The 21,508-nt window shown below is 44.1% G+C and overlaps 1 protein-coding gene across 12 annotated transcripts in view; it reads right to left on the reverse strand.

Annotated features, from left to right (window-relative positions):
- Slc8a1 (solute carrier family 8 member A1) overlaps positions 1 to 21,508 on the reverse strand; it is a 375,206-nt gene that overhangs the window by 36,690 nt on the left and 317,008 nt on the right. For all 12 annotated transcript variants that reach the window (XM_052746397.1, XM_052746402.1, XM_052746400.1 and 9 more), the window contains 2 exons: positions 21,407 to 21,506; positions 2,681 to 2,956 (listed from right to left, as the gene is read on the reverse strand). In XM_052746397.1, the coding sequence (XP_052602357.1) occupies positions 2,681 to 2,956; positions 21,407 to 21,506 (376 nt within the window). The remainder of the gene's footprint in view (positions 1 to 2,680; positions 2,957 to 21,406; positions 21,507 to 21,508) is intronic.

A 21,508-nucleotide genomic window follows, 5' to 3' on the forward strand; every position in this document is an offset into this window, starting at 1 on the left:
TACAGAAAAGAAACTGATGATACAAAGCAATTGAGTGGTCTGCTTGACACTTGGAGGTTACCAATTAAGGTTAAACACAATTGTCGATGAGCAAACAGTTCTGTGCACATGAAGCAGACGAGTGTTTCACAGCCAGTGAAACCCTGAGATAGCAACTAACTCAGTTGTGGAGAACCGAAACAGAGTAGCAAGCCCAAAGCACAGTGGGCAGAGGGAACAGAGGGGCATGTCATGGAATGGCTAGATGACGTCAGTCTGTCAGTCTGCAAGGGAGACTGATGCCTGTGAGCTTTACCCTAAGTGAGACCATAAGCAGTACTTTGGTCTGCTTTACTTCCTCAAAAGATCCCCTGTAGAAGCAGAGAGACAGGTAGGAGGCTGCTTGCAGGGTCTGAATAAGGAACAGTTGTAAGACGGAAGTGGGGGGGCAGTTATGTGGACCCATTAATTGCACGTTAGATGGAAGGCATGCTGGAGTTGAAGGTGAAGGAAAAATAAGAATCAAGGCCTCCTGGGCGGATGATGTTATTGTTTTTTTTCTGAAAAGGTCAAGCCTGGAGAGAACATGTTTGATGGAAGAACTGAAGTCACTGGGCTGCTGAAATTGTCACCTCTGTTTGGATATGACAGTGAGCTGCAAATCACACATCACATTCCGGACACGGAGGCAGGAAAGGTCAATGCTATGTGACTTAGCTCAGGGGTAAGCAGGGGCTGATACTGTGCATCTGGCAAGCACTGGTATATAGATGGCGTGCATGTCATGAAGACTGTTCCCATGGAATTGTGGGAAGAGAAGGGACAGGGCTGGGGACCAAAGCTGTGGCTCACTCCATCAGTCCAAGGTTAGAAGACGCTGTCTGGAAGCCTCTTCCTGCGCCTAGAAAGGTGACTGAGAAAAGGGGCCTTGCTCCACTGACAGGTGTAGCTTTCAAGCACTAGGAAGAGCGAGGACCCTTATGAGTAGCCCCCTCTCCCCCCACCCAGCACATGAATGAGCTCTTGGCACGTGCTGGTCTGATGAGAGAAAAGTTCTGTCACCCTCAAAGCCACAAACGTTCCCCCATAGATTTGGAATAATATGGTAAAAGGTATTTTTAAACATGTGGGCATTCAATCCTGCCCCAAGGCTGGAAGAATAGCATGAGGAAATTGTCAGCAGCTGTCTGGTCCTCACAGAGTCTACATATCAGAGTCTTCAGCAGAAAGAGAAAGCAGTTCATCAGACTGTAGGCAGTAGCCCTTCTACTTTAGAAGTGTCAAGACATCAGCTGGGTCCTACGGCCGCTGCTGACTAAGAGCAGGCTCAAGTGAAGAGCATTCATTTTATTTTTTGTCTTAATTTTGTCCACTTATAAAAATCAAGTGTTGTGTCCCAGAAACAATAGCATCATTTCCCTTTTCTTTTTAGGTGTCTGGGATATAATAAAAACAGATGTCAGGATCGGTAGGATGAATAAAGCCACATGGTCTATTCATTTAGCATCTTTAATTTGCACAGCTTTTTGAGGTGTGGGGATTCCACACGCGCGCATGCACACACACACACACACACACACATACAGACATACATATATATACACACACATATATACATATATGTGTACAGACACACATATACATTCTGACATTTCCTGTAAATATCTTATTTGGGGAGCATGATGTACAGTTAATATTGTAATAGATCACAGAGGACTTCCCCATACTGCAGCAAACAGTGCTGTAGCCCAGTGGGAAGCATTTCTGGTAGAGCAGAAAAGCCACTGAAACAACTAACGGTTTTGTTGTATTCTCCTAATAAGAAGTCAATTGTTATGCTCCATTTTTTGGGGGGGAGGTATATAGTATGGTTGAAGTTTATCAAAGCCACAGGTAAGCCATGGGTGCTATGGTCCCCTCTCTCTTTTGACTGCTGCCTGGTCTCAGAACTTGGGAGTCAGTCTGCCATATGACTGAGCCCACAATCAAGGGGCCGTCTCAAGCTCCATGTCTTACACCAACAGGATGGGGGAATTTGAGAAGGGGCAGGTCCTGGCCGATGAGACGAGAAGACTGGAATTTCTCATGGTCAGGAGACTCAAAAAACCACCACATTATCCTATTACTCTAGCCACAGAGCAGAGCATCACTCATGCCCCATCACAGAAGCTCCTTGCCGTGGATGGAAATTAACAAACGTGAAGTGAGGGGGTGAGAGACTTTGGAGCACTCAGCAGCACTACGTGGGCATCTTGATCAAATCCTGCCTTTCAAGGCTTAGGGACCTATGTAGACGAGGAGGGGGAAAGATTGTCAGAGCCACAGGTGGCAAATGACCCCAAGGAAACAGGATCATCCAGACAGAAGAGTACTGATACGGATGTGAACTCACAGAGACTGCGGCAGCACACGCAAGACCTGCACAGGTTCGAACCTGCACAAGGACACAATCCCAGCACTGAAAAGGGGAAGGGGACACAAAGTTACACCCCTAACCAAGGAGCTATTTGGAATTGATATTGGAATTTCCTGCTGGGAAAGGAAAAAATCAGTTTTTTCCGATGGAGTGTCACTGGGTATATCATCCGCACTCCAGGGCACGCCCCATGCCCAGGAGTAGCTTGCCAACACAGCGTGAACTCAGTGGTGTTTTTGTATGTGTGCTTTTCTGTTTGCGGACGTTGCACAAATCATCCTTTACCTGGCACTGAGGTTCCAAGGGCGACAAAGACCACCGCAGTCACGGAATCTTTCAGACCAATGGTGCAGCCAAAGTGGGAGGCCAGATCTCCAATGAAGGCTGTCAGGAGGCCAATCATGAGGATGGAGACGATGAAACAGGCCCAGCCATTCCAGTATTCTGTCGGGGGGACGAAGGCAAACAGAACCTTCCAGAACACCGTGAGAAAGTGCATCACGTAATCAAAACAGGAGGGCAGCTTCTCCTCCCCACAATCATCGTCGTCATCATCTTCCCCTAGGAAAGAAAACAAAGCACATTTCATTAAGACCCAGCTACTGGGGACTTCTTCTGTCCTCTGCATCTCCTTCTAGACTGTTGTCATACGCTTCTGAGGGACAGGAGGCCATCAGAAGTCAATGAAGCTCAGGGCTTTCTAAACGTCAACCATCATGAACCAATTATTGGTCATGGTACTCAGGAACCACTTCATTGTGGCTCAGTGGTCAGGGGCAAAAGCTCACATGCAATCAATGCACCCTTCCTACATGCTGCTCATGTTACCTCCCAGTGGGATTTGTCATCAGAGTTATGAAGAAGATTCCTTGTCAAGAGTTGGAAAGCCAAGAGAAAAGCCCCTCTGGAAGCTCAGACAACGTTCTACTAGAATTCTTTTCTTTCAGCTTAAAGTCTAATTGGAGATTGATAGTTGTGTGATGTCTACAGTGTGGTATTTAGTCAGGGCTCCTAAGCACAGCAATGGGCCTTTTATGCCACTCTGGATTCACCTCCTTCAACTATTTCAAACCTTGTCTTAGCCTAATAGTATTATCTGCATTTTTTAAACCATCGTCACGTCCTCTGCTTTTAGAGCTAAAAGTGTGCCCCATATTCTTCTCCCTCCATCATTCTCCTCCACTCACCCGTTAAAATGCCTCGCACCCCTCTTCAGAGCCGCCGTGGCTCCAGATACTTATAACTTTGGGTGAATGGTTCTCGTTGTGCTCCCTTGAGAACAGCACTGCGGATCCTACTACAAATGCAAATTCTCCATCTCACTGAATGTGACAAGAAATCTGGGCTTGAATAAACCCTCCTTGTGATTTGATGGCATGTTCAACTTTGAAAGCTGCTGCTTTATCTAAAATTAGCCCGTTCAATATCTTCTCCTCTCCCGTTGACTGTGAGCCCTTTTTGCATCTAGTATTTGGTACCATCTCCATCACTTAGGTGACCAAGCACTTGTTAACTAAAGAAATGCATGCATGAATTTCTACTGATTTTACATCACTATGTAATTACCTAATATATGTAGGTAGATCACAAGTTAAATCACACTTGAACACACATAGAAAGGCAGGTGGATTGCTAGTTAAAAAGACCAGGAAGTTAATAACAATGACCTAAGACTTATTTCATTAATAGATGATGTAAGATTAGCGTAAATGTAATTTTTATTAAGGAAAAAATAACCTCCATTCATGTGTTTTCAAGTTATGACAGTCAATGTCCCTTTTCTCAAAGTGATAGAAGATACATGTTTGTGTGTTTTGTGACGATTTTTAAAAGGAACGTCTCTTTGAACATTTTGTTGACTTTCTCCAACACCGTTCGGAATTTACTTTACTTTGTTCCAACTAATGTGGCTGGCAGCAGGTGGGGCTGGTAGCTCTCTACCTGACTGTATGATATGAGAATGCCAGTACCAAGCAAATGCCTGTGCTCTTTGTGACATAGTCCAGGGTGAAGCCATCTGGGGCAAAATGAAGTTTGGAAAACCCCTTAAACACACTCCAGCTTGGAGCAGTGAGTGGGTGTCATGCCTGGGTTTGCTCCTGGCCATACAAAAATAGAGAGGAGGTGATGGACTGCTCTTCCGTGAGCACATAGTGACAATTATTACATAAATAGTTTGATTGTAGAAAATGTGGCCTTGTCTTTGAGGTTTTGGGAGGCAGCCCTGGATATACGGAATCACCTTTGGGGACTGCTTAGGTGAAGAACTTGAGTCAAGTGAATTGACAGAAAATTCTGCGAGTGGAAAAACATTGTTGACCTCCCAGGTTCATGCTGAGAACATGCTTTTAATAGCCTTGTCTGAAAGCACAAACACTTTTGGAATAAAAGTGTCTGATATGGGCTACATGATACTCCTCCCTCCAAATCAATGCTTTGAAGCCCTAAACCCCAACCCCTAGAATGCAATCTTATTTAGAGATAACGCCTTTGGACGATAATGTGAGACGATGCATCAGAAAGACATTTGGCTCTGGGCGTGGTGGCATAGTCCTGTTGTCCAGCATTTGAGAGGTAGAGGCAGGCACTCACTATAGAGTTTGAGGCCAGCTGGGCTGTACAGTGAGACCTTCTTGCAAGGATATATGTATAGGTGCTAGCCGAGGAATTGCTTGGGAGAACCAAACCTACTCACACCTTGATGCACAGGGAATACATTTCTTCCGTTTAACCATCAATTCGTGGCGGTTTATTATGGCAGCTTTGGTCAACCAGTGGCAGTTATTTGGAACCCTCATGTGTCACTACTCAAATCTGAGGTACAGGTATCAGCATACCACACTGTAGCCACAACTATGCACAATTACTACGTGTCACTTAAAAACAAAGTAAACACGGCCCACGCATTTAGGAGATTTCCCTGCTCCCTGTTTCTTCTCTGCCCTTTCTCTCCTTGCAATCCTTACTTTTCTTTTACCCTACTTTTCCGCTCCAGATAAAACTGTGAAAGCTTCAGTTTTCATAGTTCATTTTAAGGTGGGAGGGAGACAAGAACCATGTTAGTTTTGTGCCTGACTTGTGTCTAACTCCTTTCCTTCCTTTCTTCCTTATTTTCTCCCTTCCTCCCTCCCTTCCTCCCTCCCTCCTTCTCTCTCTCTTTCTTTCTTTCGGGGGGGTTTGGGGGTTAGTTTCTTTTTTTTTATTTAGAAATTTTTTTTCATTCATTTTACATCCCAATCAAAGATCCCCCGCTTCCCTCCTCTCACCCTCCCAGTCTCCCCCGCAACTCCTCCCCCGCCACAAGAAGGCAAGGCATCCCATGGAGAGGCACATCCAGTAGAGGCAAGTCCAAGCCCTCCCCCATGCCTCAAGGCTGCACAAAGTGTCCCATCATAGGCAGTGGGCTCCAAAAAGCCCCCTCATGCACCAGGGATGGATTCTGCCGTAAGCATGTCCATCTGTACACTCTGCAAATGCACTGCAATTTCCATTTATAATTATTTTGTATCAGATCATTTTCTTAACTTCCATATTTTTGGGCACTTTATAATTTCTCAGGATATATGATGAAAATGTTTGGTAAACACTGAATTTATATCAATCATCCACAGAAGCAAAGAACACTCTGCCTCTGCAAAATTATTTATTTCAGGAATGATCAAATCTCAAAGTTTAGAGATGAACCAGAAAGCAGAGAATGGAGCTTCTCAAAAGAAATGACACATATAAATCAGGAGTAGATATTACATTTATTTTAAAGGTGGAAATAATAACACCTTTCCCAGGAGGGCTGTGAATGGGAATAATTAGACGATTTGTATCAGGTATCTGAAGATGCTTCAAGCTAATGATTATCATGTTGCTTATCATTATATCCTTCTACTTAGGTGGACAGCTGTGTTTCCCATCACTATTTCATTGCATAATTAATGAGCTGTTTCCTAATGTTATAGTCTACGAGTTTTAAAACAAAATAACATAAATCCCAGAGTGTTGTGGTATACTCTTTTACTTCTCAGGAAGCAGAGGCAGGTGGATCTCTGTGAGTTTGAGGCTTAGCTGGAGCTATATAGCAAGACTCTGTTTCAAAAACAAAATTCAAACATTGTGTGTGTGTGTGTCAGAGAGAGAGAGAGAGAGAGAGAGAGAGAGAGAGAGAGAGAGAGAGAGAGAGAGAGAGAGAGAATACCCCGTAGCCTTCCAGCATTATAGAGAATCTTAAATGTTTTCATGCTTCAGTCTGAAATGGGAAGTCCACATTGTATGTTACAGCATTTTAAAGTAGACATGTGCGTTCATTCTTTTTTCCTTGGATCTCACTGAACTTTATAAATTTTAATGATTAGCTGACAAGTCATGTAACTTTTAAAAGTGACCACTGACTACCATGCATGCTGCACAATTATCCTGTCTTGGTGAAGGACAGAGTATTAAGGGTGTCCATCACCTGCTGGACTATCCTTAAGAGTCTGTTTCTTGCAAAGGGAAATGGAACATTAGCCCTCTTCCTCCATAACTTGGGAGCATCTTTTATGCTGTAGCAGGGAGTACAGCAATCTGCTGCTTCTGTAGTCTCTCGGCACAGGATTGCTTAGGGCTACAAGCTTCCTTCACGTCCCTCTTCTGAGCTTAGCATGGAGATAGGCATGCTGGTGGGTTTGCTTTTATAGGCTCCTAGTTAAATCCCTCTTATCTCAGAACCCTTCCTTTCAGCTTTATAGGGTCCACTAATGGAAAGATAAACAATCTGTGTTCCATTAATCCCTCCCGGAGCCTTATAAATGGCTTCCCTGATACATGTTGGCCTCCATAAATATAACCATAAAAATAGTCAAAGCATTAAAAGTGCAGGCTGTAGAGACGACTTCACTTCAACTATTGATGCAATAACAAGGCCTTGGCACTTTCCCTGGAGCACAGAACAAGGGCATCATCAGCTCAGTGGGCCATGGGAGCTGAGCAGGAGGCTTGCCACCATCTGATAACTTATCTTCTACAGTAAACAGGTGTTTGATGACATCCCTCCATAGACATGGGCCTCAAGGAGTGCTTTGGGAACCAGAAAATGAAGCTGCTGGGATGTACCACACTTGAGTCAGAAATACTACAAACCAATTTCTGTTTCTCATTGCTTGCTTTGGGAAGACACTTACATTTCCCAAGCATCAGAGTTTGCCAACTGCCATATCACGGTGCTGCTCTGAAGACTGGGAGAGGAAGGATCCGTGTCCTTTGTGAAAACATGAAACCCTTCACAGCCATGTGCTACAGCCCAGCATTGTTGTTTGCTGACAGGAAGGCATAAAATCAATCCAGACCCAGCAGTCTGATGTCAATGGATCTATATACATACAGCTCAAGTGAACATTCGTCGCCACTATTTCCTCCAGCGGATTTCTTTTTTAAAAAAGGAGGGAGCAGGGAGAAAGGACCTGAGGGAGTGCCTAACTAGAGACGACACTGAGTTAAACAAATAAGCAAACAAACTTTTCCATACTGACCTTCTATCGACTTCACAGTAACCCTCTAGGATGGGTATCATTATTCTTATCCTGTATAGGAAAACTCTCAAGCTTAGGCAATTTAATTTTTTTTTTAATAATAATCATTCAGTGGGTAAGCTGGGTAAGTATCTGAGTTGTGATTTGATCTAACTGCCTGAGGGAACATATTCCTACATGATGCCGTATTGAAGCAAGTAGGGTTAGCATCGTTCACATACTGATTCTACCCTTCCATTGCCCAGTGCCAGGTACATACAATGCTGTGCCTTCTATGAATATGAAAAATATTGGCACACACAACCAGTCACATTTGAATTCTAGAATTCTGAGACATAGTTTTTATTCACTGAGTCAGATGTATGCTGTTCTTTATGTCTTTGGGGACCATGCACACAGGGAACCAAACAAAGAGGGCATCGTGGTTATGACCATTCTGGAATCTCTGCATTGGAAAATGCCAAGTTCTTACTCCTGTTTCTAATGGACAAAGGTCAGCTTTCCAATTCAGAACACCTGGACCTGCATCTAACCGCCCATTCTAGAGCCTGGGAAACTGCTTGAAGGGCCGTAAGTGTATGTGTAAGGCAGACTGGGAGACACAGACTGCTGTTAGCCTGGGTCAGTGTTAGATCATCCTAATCCTTCACAGGTATCCAATGAGCTCTCTGCTCTACCATTCCAGAAGCTTCTCTTCTTTTACAACTTAATGTTTAGAATCAACCTAAGTGCTCCTATCCTGTTCTATGTCGATTTCCCATTGCCTGCAAAGGTTTAGGTGTAATCTTGAAATGGAAAAGGCAAAGGAAAACATAGCCATCAGCCAGTCAGCTAATTAATTTGCCTTTCTCTTATTCAGAGAGGGAGACAACAGCAACAAGAGTAGCAATACCAACAACAGTAGCAACAGCAACAATAGCAGCAACAACCCAAGATCCATAATTCAACAAGCCAATTTCTATTTCCCTATTCTTGTGTACCTGTGTATGTATCTGTGTTTAGTACATAAAGCTTCAGTTAAGTTCAGTAGCATTTTCCTGTCTTGTCCTTACTATGACTTAAATGTTCTTTTCCTTTCCCCTTTTACATACTTGTAAATTATTTTTATTAAGAATCATCACCATTTCCTGGTCTTAATGGTTTCTATGTACTGTAAGCTCAGTGACCTACCCAAAAGCAAGTCCTGAAGATTCACCTCTTGTTCTAGGTCTGGACAATAATCAGCATTCTCTATAGCTTGCTCAGTGAGAACACTACTACATTCTTGGAGGGAAAAGAGACATTGTTGAAGTTTTCTTCTAAGGAAACTTAGAAAGATGCTTTCCTGTTAGAAATATCTCAAAACTCTGCTTGCGTATTGTCAGATATGTGAGCTGCTGAAGCACAGCAGAAACTGTAGCCATTTGCTTCTGTCCTCTGAAATGAATGTGTTGGGCAAAAGCTGAACCCAAAGTTGGCCAAATTCAACCTGCTGGTTAATGTGAATTCCGCTATAATTGTTCTTCTAAAATGACCACTGATGCCACACTCGAGAGATTCAGCCATACCAGAGGAGTTACCATTTCACAATCTGAGTTTGGTGGTTCTGGTAGAGAGCTCGGGCTGCTGGGTCTCATTTCTTCTGGTCCCACCCCCTAGGCAACAGCCACTATCTAACCCTCACCCAGGTGATGGGTTCCATGCGTTTGAGATGGATATAGTCATGTCACTTTCAGGCTGAGGTCCATGTTCCTTTGTGAGCCTGGTCCTACTCCTCTGAGGATCCTCTTAGTGAGCCACTACTCATTACTTAAAATATGATGCTTGGAACAAAACCCATCTCCACCGCTAACTGAAAACATCTCCACTTAACCTGGCTGCAACCGGAAGGTCTTTTACTTTTCTCATATGAGGCATTATACTTTGATTAATATATTCTTGAAGCTTCTGGTAGCTGCATCATATAGTGAGCTTACTTATACCTTTACTCAACAACAACTCAGTGCTCAAAGCCATGCAAGGCCATGTGGCCAATACTATGGCTGGTTTCCGGGGACGTTCCTGTCTATCGTTCTTAGGCTCTTTAAGAGAAGTGATTACTTCTTGTTTTCCTCTCCTTCGGTCTATGTAAAACTTTCTCATAAGACAATTCTGTGTCTTGATAACACGCCAGGTTTCTCTTTTCCTCCTAAGAACTCACCCCCTTGTATTGTAGCACCACTCAGAATAGCTACAGTGTAGCATTCCACCTACCTGTTCAAGAAGCGAGGAATGGATGGAGAAATGTGGTATCTAATCTATGGAGAAATGTGGTATCTTATCTATGGAAAGTTTTAGCCATAAACAAGAAATAACTTATGTCACTTACAAGAAAATACAGCTTAAGATGGTCACAGTAAAGCCATTAAGGCTTTAGGAAGGCAAAAATTGTATGTTTTCTCGTGTTTGTGGATCTAGATTTTGTATGGATGCATAAAATCATGTATGTCGTTATATAGATGCAGAAAACCAAATATGGAATGAAAGTGGAAGTGAAACTTTCCAGAGCAGCAAAGGGTGCTAACAGGGAGGGGTAGGAAGGAGTGAGAACCTGGATGATGGGTGCTGTGGGGGATATGCTCCCGACGTGATGTATACTTGTATGAAAACTTAAATAATTGCAAATGAACTGAAAATGAATTTGTCCTCTGGAACCTTCTTAAAATACATTTGAATTTTGAAAAAAAATCATGTCCCTTAAAGTGGATTGTGCTTCCCGGGGTGAGTGTGGGCCTGGTTATTGGCCGCTTTCCTTACAGACTGAGCCCCATGGAGCCAAAGGCCTGAGAGAGACGCCAGTGTTACAATTGAGTAGTATTTTTTTTTTTCACTAGCTAATGGGATTGGAATTAGCATGGGGACACTAGTCCTGGAATCTGTGGTTACTGGACACTGGCATGCACAACAGTATCCAGGTCACTTCTGGGATACTCTCCAGTTGGGATCCTACTTTTATCAGTGAAGGCACTGGATCCCAATATCATTGTCCACCAAATTTGAGTCGAAGATTGCTATAGACGTTATAGCTTGGACTGCTGGCCTAATCGTGGGTGGATACTACATAGGCCCTCCTGATAAATTTCACCAGTTACTTCCAGGGCACAGACAGCTGTGGGGCATTCTTCTCTATAAGACAGGTGTTTATTATTAGGGAGCCAAGGCTCAGGTGATCTGTGACAATATTAGAAAGGGACTCCAAACAGGAACCCGCTGTCCGTGTGTGAGTCTCAACCTTGTGTGAGACGAATGAGCCTCTGGCAGAGGCTTTTCATGAAGATCATCCTTAGGCTTTTCCAGCTCTAGTTAGGATGGTTAACACAGCTAAAGAAATATTTCATGGGGCACAGATATTTCTCAGCACTACAGCCATTGTCAAGATGAAAGGTGGGTCCACTAAGGCATTCCAGTTCTCTCTAAGTCGGATTATTAACAAAATGAAACTGTTAGGAGGGAGACTGTTGGGTGCCCCTCACCCCACTTCTCCTACATAATTAGAGCTTGACATTATCCATCACACATGTTTTTGCCTCTAGCGCTCCTCCCCACTACATCAGAGCAAGAATCTTAAAACTCAATGTTCTCTCATCATCAATTAATTGCAGGAGAGAAAGGATTCCAGGCTCCAGCAATGGAAACACATTTCCTGCAGGCTTGAGTAACCTAAGAAACAAACCTTTGGCAAGGAGAACCTACACACAGCAAATGCAGACACCTGCTACTTTTGATGGGTTGGTTATTAGCAGGTAGTAGGTGGGCACACCAGGTTCTGAGAGTGACCTGGGGGTTCCCTTAGCTCTTTGTAAACAGCAGCAGCTGTGTCTACATCAACCTCCTGGGGGAGGTGGGGTAATGCTGAGATTGGAGGAGCTGTGGGGGCAGCCATGAGCCTATTATTTAAAAAAAAATACTGATGTGATATCTCAGGAAGATGTTCAAGTTTACATAAAGGGTAGCTAAGTACCCAAGTCTCCCCTCATGCAGGGGAGCACAAAGGATACCTGGAGCCACTTAAGATGTGATTGTGGTAACACTGTGGATGCTAGCTCCCTCCCTGGACACTTACTTCCATGCATATTGATAAATGCACACATCTCACCCCCTCACATTCCCAGGAACCTGAAAAGACCATATTAACGACCCAAACCAAGGCTCTAAAGATGCAAGTGACTTCCTTACAAGCTCTGAAATTCTGCTTCCTTGCTGCCATGACTAACTAGATCCGTCGTGTCCACGGGGGGGGGGGGGGGGGGGGGGGGGGGGGATAAACCCTGTCCTTTGTGTAGCAAACGTTCATTCGGGTACAATCTAATCTCATTGGTTTTTGTTTTTTGGGGGAGGTATAATTGAGAAATATCTGTCTCCTTTAAGCCTCTATGTGGTTTATAAAATGCTGAATTAGTCTTTGGGAGAATGGTTGGCTCTACTTTATTCTTAAGAATTCAGCTTTGATATGATACTCAGGTCAATGGCTTACTCCAGCTTTGCTGGGGACTAGGATTCTCTTTTACTTTGGTTCAAACATTTTTCTCTCTGGCCACCAAGCAGGAAGACCTCCTTGTCTTTCAATGGTGATAACAACCTTCCTAGGATCATTTTCCTGATCTCAGGGCCGCCTGCACGGACTGTTTGGATCTTGGAGTTACATGAGTCTATCATTGACAAAGTGGTGGTGTGAGTGAGCACCCGAGATTCTAATCATGGCCTCCTCGGTTTACACAATACAAAGTGATTGCCATTGCTCAGGACATCCTTCATCTGTGCGCTCCTATTCCTTCTCTTTGTTGTGATTTTCAATGAGATCTCCATAAATGGGACCCACCGCTGAAAACAAGGCTCTGCCCATGATTGACATGGGTACCTCACAAAGTCCCTTTGTACCTCGTTTCTTCCTTTAGATAAATGGGTGATAGGAACAACTAGGTATTTCTTTTGTGATGAGATTTTTAAAAATGTAAATATGTGTGTGTGTGTGTGTGTGTGTGTGTGAGAGAGAGAGAGAGAGAGAGAGAGAGAGAGAGAGAGAGAGAGAGAGAGAGAGAGAGAATCTGGCTAGTTGAGAACCCCCTAAGATGAGGTGCCCTGTGAGCTCAGAGAAATAGCCATGTAAAGAGTAAAGGCATTGCATGCAGAGGCAGAGGATGGGTCTGTGCATAGAGTGAGAAGTGGCTTCTTACAGGCGTGGTGCTCTCTCTGCAAGGCGTAAGCCAGACAAGACGCAAAGAGGACTGGTAGTTTCAGAATCAGAAACCTCGGCTCAGGGTAAGAATCCGACATCTGTGTCCCCATGTGGTTGGGTGTGCTCCGTGGCGCTGCACAGGGCTGCTGTGGAGCAGTGGGAACAGGAAACAGCCACTCACCACATCAAGGTCTTCCGCTCAGTCCTGCTGCTAACACTCTGGGGCCCAGGGAAGTTCTAACCTTGGCTCCGCCTAGTCTTGAGGTATCACATCACTGGGAATCCCACAGACAGAATGTCTGTCTGACTGGCAAAGGCAGCAGCCCACAGCTCCAACAGGAAAAATGAGAACACTGCTGTATGAGGATAGCAAGAGTCTTGAGTTCGAAAGCTGCCTCTGTGCTGCCTTGGAGGAGACTCTCTCTCTCTGGTCACAATCTTTATTATATAGCGGGAAATTGGAATAGATTATTAATAGGCTGCTGTCCAGTGCTTTGCCATGATTTGGACCTAAGATGTTTTAATAGGAAAAAGGACACAACACTCTGCCAGAAATGATCCAACAAGGACAAGGAAGGAAATATGTACTGGGTGGGGAGTGTGTGCCAAAGTTGATTCAGGCAAGTGGCTTTTCACTGTAGGATTTTGGATGACAAGATCCTCATCAAGAGGGCACGCTGTGAACAGCAAGAATTAGTGCTGTAGGCTGCTGTGGTATGGGCCGTTGCTGCCTATAGGGTGTATGTGTGTGTGTGTGTGTGTGTGTGTGTGTGTGTGTGTGTGTGTGTGTGTGTGTCGGGGGAGGCTGTAAACACTCAGAGGGTATGTTTATTCTGTTTTCCAGTTCTTTGGGTGATACTGAAATGCTTCCCCCATTGAAACACTATCCAAAGGCTCCCATCTAGGGATGGAAAGAGCCCTGCGTCTCCAGCACTGATGGGCAAGCAACAGCTAAATCTGTCTTCACCGTCGCAGCAGCCAATGCCAACAAAAGAGCTACTGGATTCCAGAGATGGAGCATTGTTGGCAGGGCTGAGCCAGCGCCTCTCCAGACAAAAGCCGCATTAGAGACATGACTTCAGGCTTGTGAAGGAAGGAGAGAGCGCTGACTCATTCCCGAGTCCTTCACTACAGTGTTTTCCTCGGGATTTTTGTAATAGGCAATTTAAGAGAAAAACAGCCCAACAAGCCAATATTCTTTTTCTGAAAAAAAAAAATCGGCTATCCAGGGGCCAGAAAATAATTGCTCTGCATCCTGTCTCCTGTACTTGCACCCCATTGTGGCTGTCCGGCCTGCCTTGTTAGAAAATGAGGAGGGGAAGCTGCTGGGTTCTTCATTTTTGCCTGCTTCCATTGGCAGTTTTTAAATGGATGGATATCATGGGGCCTCCATACTAGGATGACCTAGTGTGCCTCCCAGAAAGAGTTTCTGGAAATTACGGTCCTCAGTATTTTCTCACTCACTCCTTCTACCTTTCCTCTTTCTTGGGTAGGTTCACAATTATCGGCCACATGACAACATTTCACCAACCACAGTGACAGAGAGTGCCATTTTAAACATGAATTATTTGCATATTCAATCTGTACACACACACACTTTCTATTTACAAGTACGTACTTTTGTACCTTTGTTGGCCACATGTATATGGATTTTGTAAATTTATAGGGTTACAGATGTTTCAAGGTGTTCTTGAAGCATAGCATAGCATATGTGTAAGAGTCTGTGTGTATGTGTATATATGCTAAATATATATTTATATATTATAAATATATATTACAAATATATATATACACCTAATATATATATATATGTCTTTAATCTCTTAGATCTGATACCATATCAACTTAGTACAAACAGTGCATCTGATGTCTATGTTGACCTTTGATCAAATGTAATGACACAATTTATTTAACATATACTCCACGGCAGATAGTCCATCTCCATTAAACTTAGACCTTCAATTTCAAATAACAGAACTATGCAAGTTGATTCCTTAAGATAAAGAACCCTTTGGGGACTCCATCAACATTTCCGTCTCCTTCCTTCATTGTTGCTGTGTCTCAAAGACAACTCATAAAGCTGTGTGTTCTATCCCGTCCATTCACAGGTCAGGAAGGCTAGAAGAATTACCTAGAGCAACACAGTGAGTTTTTGTGGCTCTTTGACTATTTTAATTCAAGTGATCAAAGAAGGTAAGGGTTTCCAGCATAAACTGGAAAAATTAAGTGATTTAAATGTAGTTTCTCTCACAAAGAGTGTGTTCCAGCTATGTGCTGAGAGAAGGGATCAGAGGTGGATGGCGACAGCACTATCCACTCTCCATGTCAAGTAATTGCTATTCTTTCCACACAAGGCTGACCAAGCCTACAGGGGATTCTAGGCATGAAGAATCTATCTAGAGAATGTCATGTCACAGGGAAAGGCCAAGAGCATATAGAAGAGGCTGGTCAGTGACTCTTGTCTGAGTTTAAACAAACAACCTTACATCTAGGAGCAGACACAACACAGCTCAAAGTCATAGACTCACTTTGGAAGCCTCCTGGGTTCCTCAGGATGGGATGTAACCCGGAGACTCTGGGAAACCCAGGAACTGATCTAGCTTGCTGCTTTTTAAAAGATTTTTATTTACTTTTTATTTTATATGTATTGATGTTTTTGCCCGCATGTATGTGTGTGTGAGGGTGTCAGGTCCCCTGGAACTGGAGTTACAGACAGTTGTGAGCTGCCATGTAGGTGCTGGGAATGGAATCCAGGTCCTCTGGAAGAGCAGCCGGTGCTCTTAGCTGCTGAGCCATCTCTCCAGGCTGATCTAGTTTGTGTTTGAAGACTGACTTTTCTTTCTAGTCAGTCAGTCCATCTGTTTTAGGCTTGCACATTCTTTTCCAAAGCCTCAACTTCACAATCCTGTATCTGAGAACCAAAAGACTTATCTATTGTCAATCTCTTTTCCTGTATCACTTCATCTGACTTGCTACCAGTTACTCCATGACTAAAGGAGTCTCACATATGACCAAGCTCGACACTTGCTGGGTGTAGCCTGGCAAAGACGAGGTTCCATAGGCCAGCTGTCCTTTTCCACTGTGTGATGCTATACAGCTAGGTCACCATCTGAGTCTCGGGATGTTCAGTGGTGCTGCTCAAAGCGCAGCTGTGATGAGCAGAGGCCATGTGTACAAAGCCTCGGACTTGTAGTGAGAATGTTATTCAAGCAGAGTAAGCCACCCTTTAATTTGCTGGCCTTTGGTGGACTTCATTCAAGACAAACAGTTGGACCAACCCTCTCTCACGAAGCTGGTTTCTTTGATTTTAGACAAAGGGTGTTTAAGAATCTTCACAGTGTGTGAGAAATTAGTAAAAAACGATGTGTCCCCTTTTCTAGTCACATTGTCCAGCAGAGGCTGTGTCAAACCCGGACAAGCAGGATCGTTTTCAAATACATAGGTAGGATTTGAGGGAGACCTGGCATCAGCACATGTACTGAGAATGTCCTCGTGGTGCTATTCGATGACAAGGGCTGCTGGGAAGATCTCTGCTTCGACCAGACTGCCTGGAAATCCCCTGAAACTCATTTGAGGTTTCATTTTTTTTATTATTTAAGACCTTTGAAGTGGACCAGTCTTCAAGCTGACAATTACTTAAGTCCATTACTGTCTGGGGGGCACTACCGAGTTGGCAGCTTTGGGAAGTCAACACTTGGCTTTCATTGAGAACCCTCCCAATCCACTCGGCATGCATGGGCAAAGTACTGGCAAAATACTGGAAACAGCAGCATCCGGTACACTGTGCCTGCCTCCAGGTGCACTGGGCTATCTCCTGATTCGACCCGTCCACTGTGACCTGCTTCAGACTGGACACAGCAACTGCTTGAGCTAAACTGGGCTTACCTTGAATGGTTTCTCTTACACAGTGAAGTTTCCCCTGTCCTTAGAGAATGCTGATCCGAGAATGAACACTGTTGAATCTTTATCATCTCAGTTAGTTTCCTCTGAGGCTAATCCAGAATGGTCCCCCACCTCCTTTCCCTACTGGGAGGAGAGACATGGAGTGTATGCTGCTCCTGTTCTGAACGTTTACTCTGGGCAAGCCAGGTGGGTGGGCAGGGTGTGTTTTCCCATCGCCCTAAATCAGGTAGGGCACAAAGCCCAGTGTTACCAGGGATACTGCAGGGACGGGACGGTCTCTGAATGAGCTCCCAGGTCTCAATATGGGTTGGTACCTTAGTGCTAGCCCGGTCTTGCCTTTTCATTTCTCTACTTTAGAGATCCAAAGTCAGAAAAAGTATATATTTGGTCAAGGATATGGCCAGAGGTTGAACCAAGACAGCCAGAAGGATGTTCTTTTGAGAGCTCTCTCTCTCTCTCTCTCTCTCTCTCTCTCTCTCTCTCTCTCTCTCTCTCTCTCTCTCTGTGTGTGTGTGTGTGTCTTTTTATTATGAAAATGCTAATAGGTGCTATGTAAGATATACAAAAATTATGTTAAAAAGGAATTTCAGAAAACTCTTTACTTTTGTTTTTTTTAAGTTATCAGTGAAATAAAGGCACTTAAAAAAAAAAAAAACCTCACAGATTATCAGGCAGTAGAAGCCCATGGGTGTGAGTAGGAAAACAAATGCTTCCCTCTGTTCTTTTGGGAATTGATGAGGATCCTCCCCAAAGAACTGTGAACTAGATTGTAAAGAGACAACAAGTATTGTGGAAAACACTTTATGTTGTAAGCTGTGGTTCCGGTACCCAGATGGTGGCACATGTCCCATTGTGTGCAGGTATTTTGCATACCTGTGTCTGTGTATGCCTGCATCTCTGAGTGTCAGTGTATGCCTGCATCTCCGTGTGTCTGTGTAAGCCTGTGCCTGTCTGTGTGCCTGTGTATGTCTGTGTCTGTGCAGGGATGCATATGTGTGTGTGTATTAGTTACTTCCCAGATAGCCAATTTTGGTACCCAAATTTATAACTGAAAATGTGCATTGTCTTAACTAATACGGTGGTGAGCTCATGAATCAGGCATACTTTTCTCCACTTTACATACGAGGGAACAGAGATGGGGGTGGGGCTGTGTGTGCGTGTGCACCCTCCCCGCACCCCCTCCCCCCACGAAATAATCTGCTGAGTCACCCAGGGAGTGTTTGAAGGGCAGACTCACAAACCTCCATCTGTCTGCAGGGCTGGCCTTGCTCTGACTTCCCACACCCTTCCCTAGCCAGAGGCTGAAGTGATGAGTTAACACCATGGAGGCTGTGGACACGACAGGAACATACATCCTCCCGGTCTTTACCCAGCTTATGTCTGCCCTCTATGCCGGTCTTCCTGCCTCCCCTGTATTTGACTGACCCTTGATTCTTAAGGTCAACCCAAAGGTGCTGCTCCCAAAGGGTGGGAGGACATAGGGAGGAAGGAAGAACTGCGGGGGTGGGGGAGGGTGGGGAGACTCAAACTGGATAGGCACTAAGTGCTAGCTTCATGGAGAAGTACATGTGTGGACACATCCTAAAAGCACCTGGTGGGACTGGGCTTGCCTTGCAATGCTCTGACAGCTCTTTCACGGTTAACTGCTGCACACTGCGGCTTCTGGTCTCCTGTCCAGGAAGCAGCAGAAGGAGAATTGCTGGAACATGACTGTCTAATCCCTTCCTAATCTCCTGAGTCTCTTGACTCCTTCAGCTCTTCAAACACTCAACTGTCAGAACTTGGCGAGCGGACACATGACGGCCATAGGTAGCCCAGGTATCGAGCTGTGCAGTTCAGGCACAGTGAGGAACAACTTTACCAGCTAGTTACTTCGAAACCAGTTTTGATATAGTTAATAAAACAGAGAGAGAAAGAGAGAGAAGCCAAATCCCATTTACAAAATTATTACTTTTGTTTAGCAAGACACATAGATTCAATTTTGCACAGAAAATTGCTTGGGAAAAAAAGACTCTCGGCAGAGCTCTTCAAAGACAATTTAATATTTTTAATAAGGAAAATCTTTCTGATTCTCAACTGTTTAAGCCATGAAATCTTAAAAATCCAATGAAAGTTTGCCTTCAATAAAGGCTGCTTTACAAATTTTATTGTCTGCTTAACAACCTGAGAGTATTAACATTCCCTAGGCACTTAAATTCAGTTATAATTACAAAAATTGCACTTTGAAAACTGTCTTTCATGTAATTTAATGTAATTCAGTGCCTATAAACTATGTGTTTATTTTCAGGTCTTCTTTATCTCAAAATTGTAAATAAGGTCAATTAGCCCAGGAAATGCCAAGTTTCTAAACATCGTCTGTCTCTAAGCAGTCATTTAGAAATACACACACACACAAACACACACACACACACATATACACATAAAAACCCATAATGCTTGGTAGATTTTGAACTTCATTGATTCACTGGTTTTCAAAGGATTTGGAGCCGAGTGAATCATCACACATCTGCAATATACTTGGAAGGAGGCAAAGCTTCAGGCTACCGAGTGAGTTCAAGGCTAGGGCGGGCAAGTTATTGAGATACTGCCTCAAAGTTAAAAACAAATTAAGGCTAGGGATATAACTCAATGAAGGGTAAAGAGCCTGCCTGGCATATGTAAAACCCTGTGTGCAGTCTTCAGTAACACACACACACACACACACACACACACACACACACACACACACACACGGACACACGGACACATACACTATCTTCTCGAGCCGAGCTGTTTCTCTGGAACTACGTAGATTCTTCCATCTATACAGCAAAGACAACAACTCAAAGTGCTACATGGGAATCTAAAAGGATTTCTTCAGTGTCTACAATCCCAATTCCAGCTCTTTTAATGAAGGGAATACCAACATCTTTATACTTGTTTCTCTGCATGCCTGAGCATCCAATGCATGACTTTGGCTTTGTCCATAGCATAATCCCCATCACTGTTTAGCACTGCATTAGCTTAGAGCAGTCCTGAGGTAGTTGGTACATTTTCTAAAAGTTACTAAAATGTGTAAGGACATGAATCCACTCTGTTGCTAGGAAAGCAAATCTGCCCTTAAATGGTCTTTTGATGGAGTCAGATCGGTCACCTGCATACTCCCTGTTCCCCCCCACAGCCTCAGTATTCTCTATCCGGAGCTTTTGATCAGACACATGTAAACTAAGTGCCTTACTTGCTCTCTCCTAGACTAGAATCAGAGCAGGAGTAGCTGTCTATTCCGTTCACCACCACAAGAGCAGTGATGGACACAGGCAGACCATGACTGGTACCCATCACACAGCCATCACACAACTGCTTATACAGCCACAACCAAAGGAGACTCGGAGCCTACTGGAGATGTTTCAACATAGTGTTATGTTGTTTTTCATGTTGTAATTGGAAGGGCTCAAAGCTCCATAATAATTTGGTCATTTCTGATACTTCCTCGTACTTCAGAAAAACGTAAGTCACCCAGGGGGTGTTTCCCTCTTCTATTACTGCTGACATGTAAAATTTAAATCCACCCTCCAAACAGTATTCTGCTGCTCAATGCTCATAAATCCCTATTGTATATTATCAGCTCATGAATAAACTGTACAGTTGAAGACACTGCATTTTTTTGGTAGGCAGTGCTAAAGAGTTCTCAGATCTGAGTAGCTTAGATAGAAGTGACCATTCTGCAAAAAATCTACAGCATGGCCACAGCCAGCATGAATAAAAAACAGCTCTACTTTTTTTTTCAAGTGTTCTGTGGCAGACTGGAAAGAGGAGGCTATGACAAAAGTCAAGGCCTAACTGCTAATGATGGTGCTGTTGGCACCTTTTACAGCTTGGGTATCACTGGATGCTTAGAAACCCTAGTTCTGTTGATGGCGGCAGTGGGGATTTGGGAGAAAGAACTAGTGTAGGTGGAATAAAAGAGCTAGAAAAGAAGACAAAAATGCAAAGCAGTGTTACTTTGATAATGTCAAGGTGTCCCTCTGTCCCTGTCCACAGTGAGAGTGGACGGGGCTTGACGGCAAAGGGGGGGGGCGATGCAGATGCTTAAGATGTTCAGTGCCATGGAAGGGGGTGTAAAATGATACAAACAGCAGTGCAAAGGTCTTTATGTCTTCCTTCTTTTCCCCTGAACTTGCTCCTTGTGACCTCCACTTGGTCAATGTGTGCTGCTTTCAGGGATCCAAGACAAAAACCCCAGGATTGGTTCCACAGCAAATTAAGACGCACATGGGTTTAAACTCAGCCCGTCTACCCTCCAAGAGCAGGCAACAGACATGCTGGCTTCTCTTAATTTTGCCACGTGTGTGTGGTGCTTTGCCCGTGGCAGAATAGGAAAACTTAGGCAAGCCCGGCCATGTCACCTCGTAGGGTACCGAGAGAGGCACTCACCAGCACTGACGGTGATCGCTTCGATGAACTGTTCCCTCCAGCTGTTTGTTCCCACCACAAGGGCCAGGTTGGTCTTCTTAATGAGTTTGTCCACAGTGCTCT

This window comes from Peromyscus californicus, unplaced genomic scaffold, assembly GCF_007827085.1.
Source record: "Peromyscus californicus insignis strain IS unplaced genomic scaffold, ASM782708v3 Scaffold_1__1_contigs__length_55948999, whole genome shotgun sequence".
Taxonomy (NCBI): Eukaryota; Metazoa; Chordata; class Mammalia; order Rodentia; family Cricetidae; genus Peromyscus; species Peromyscus californicus.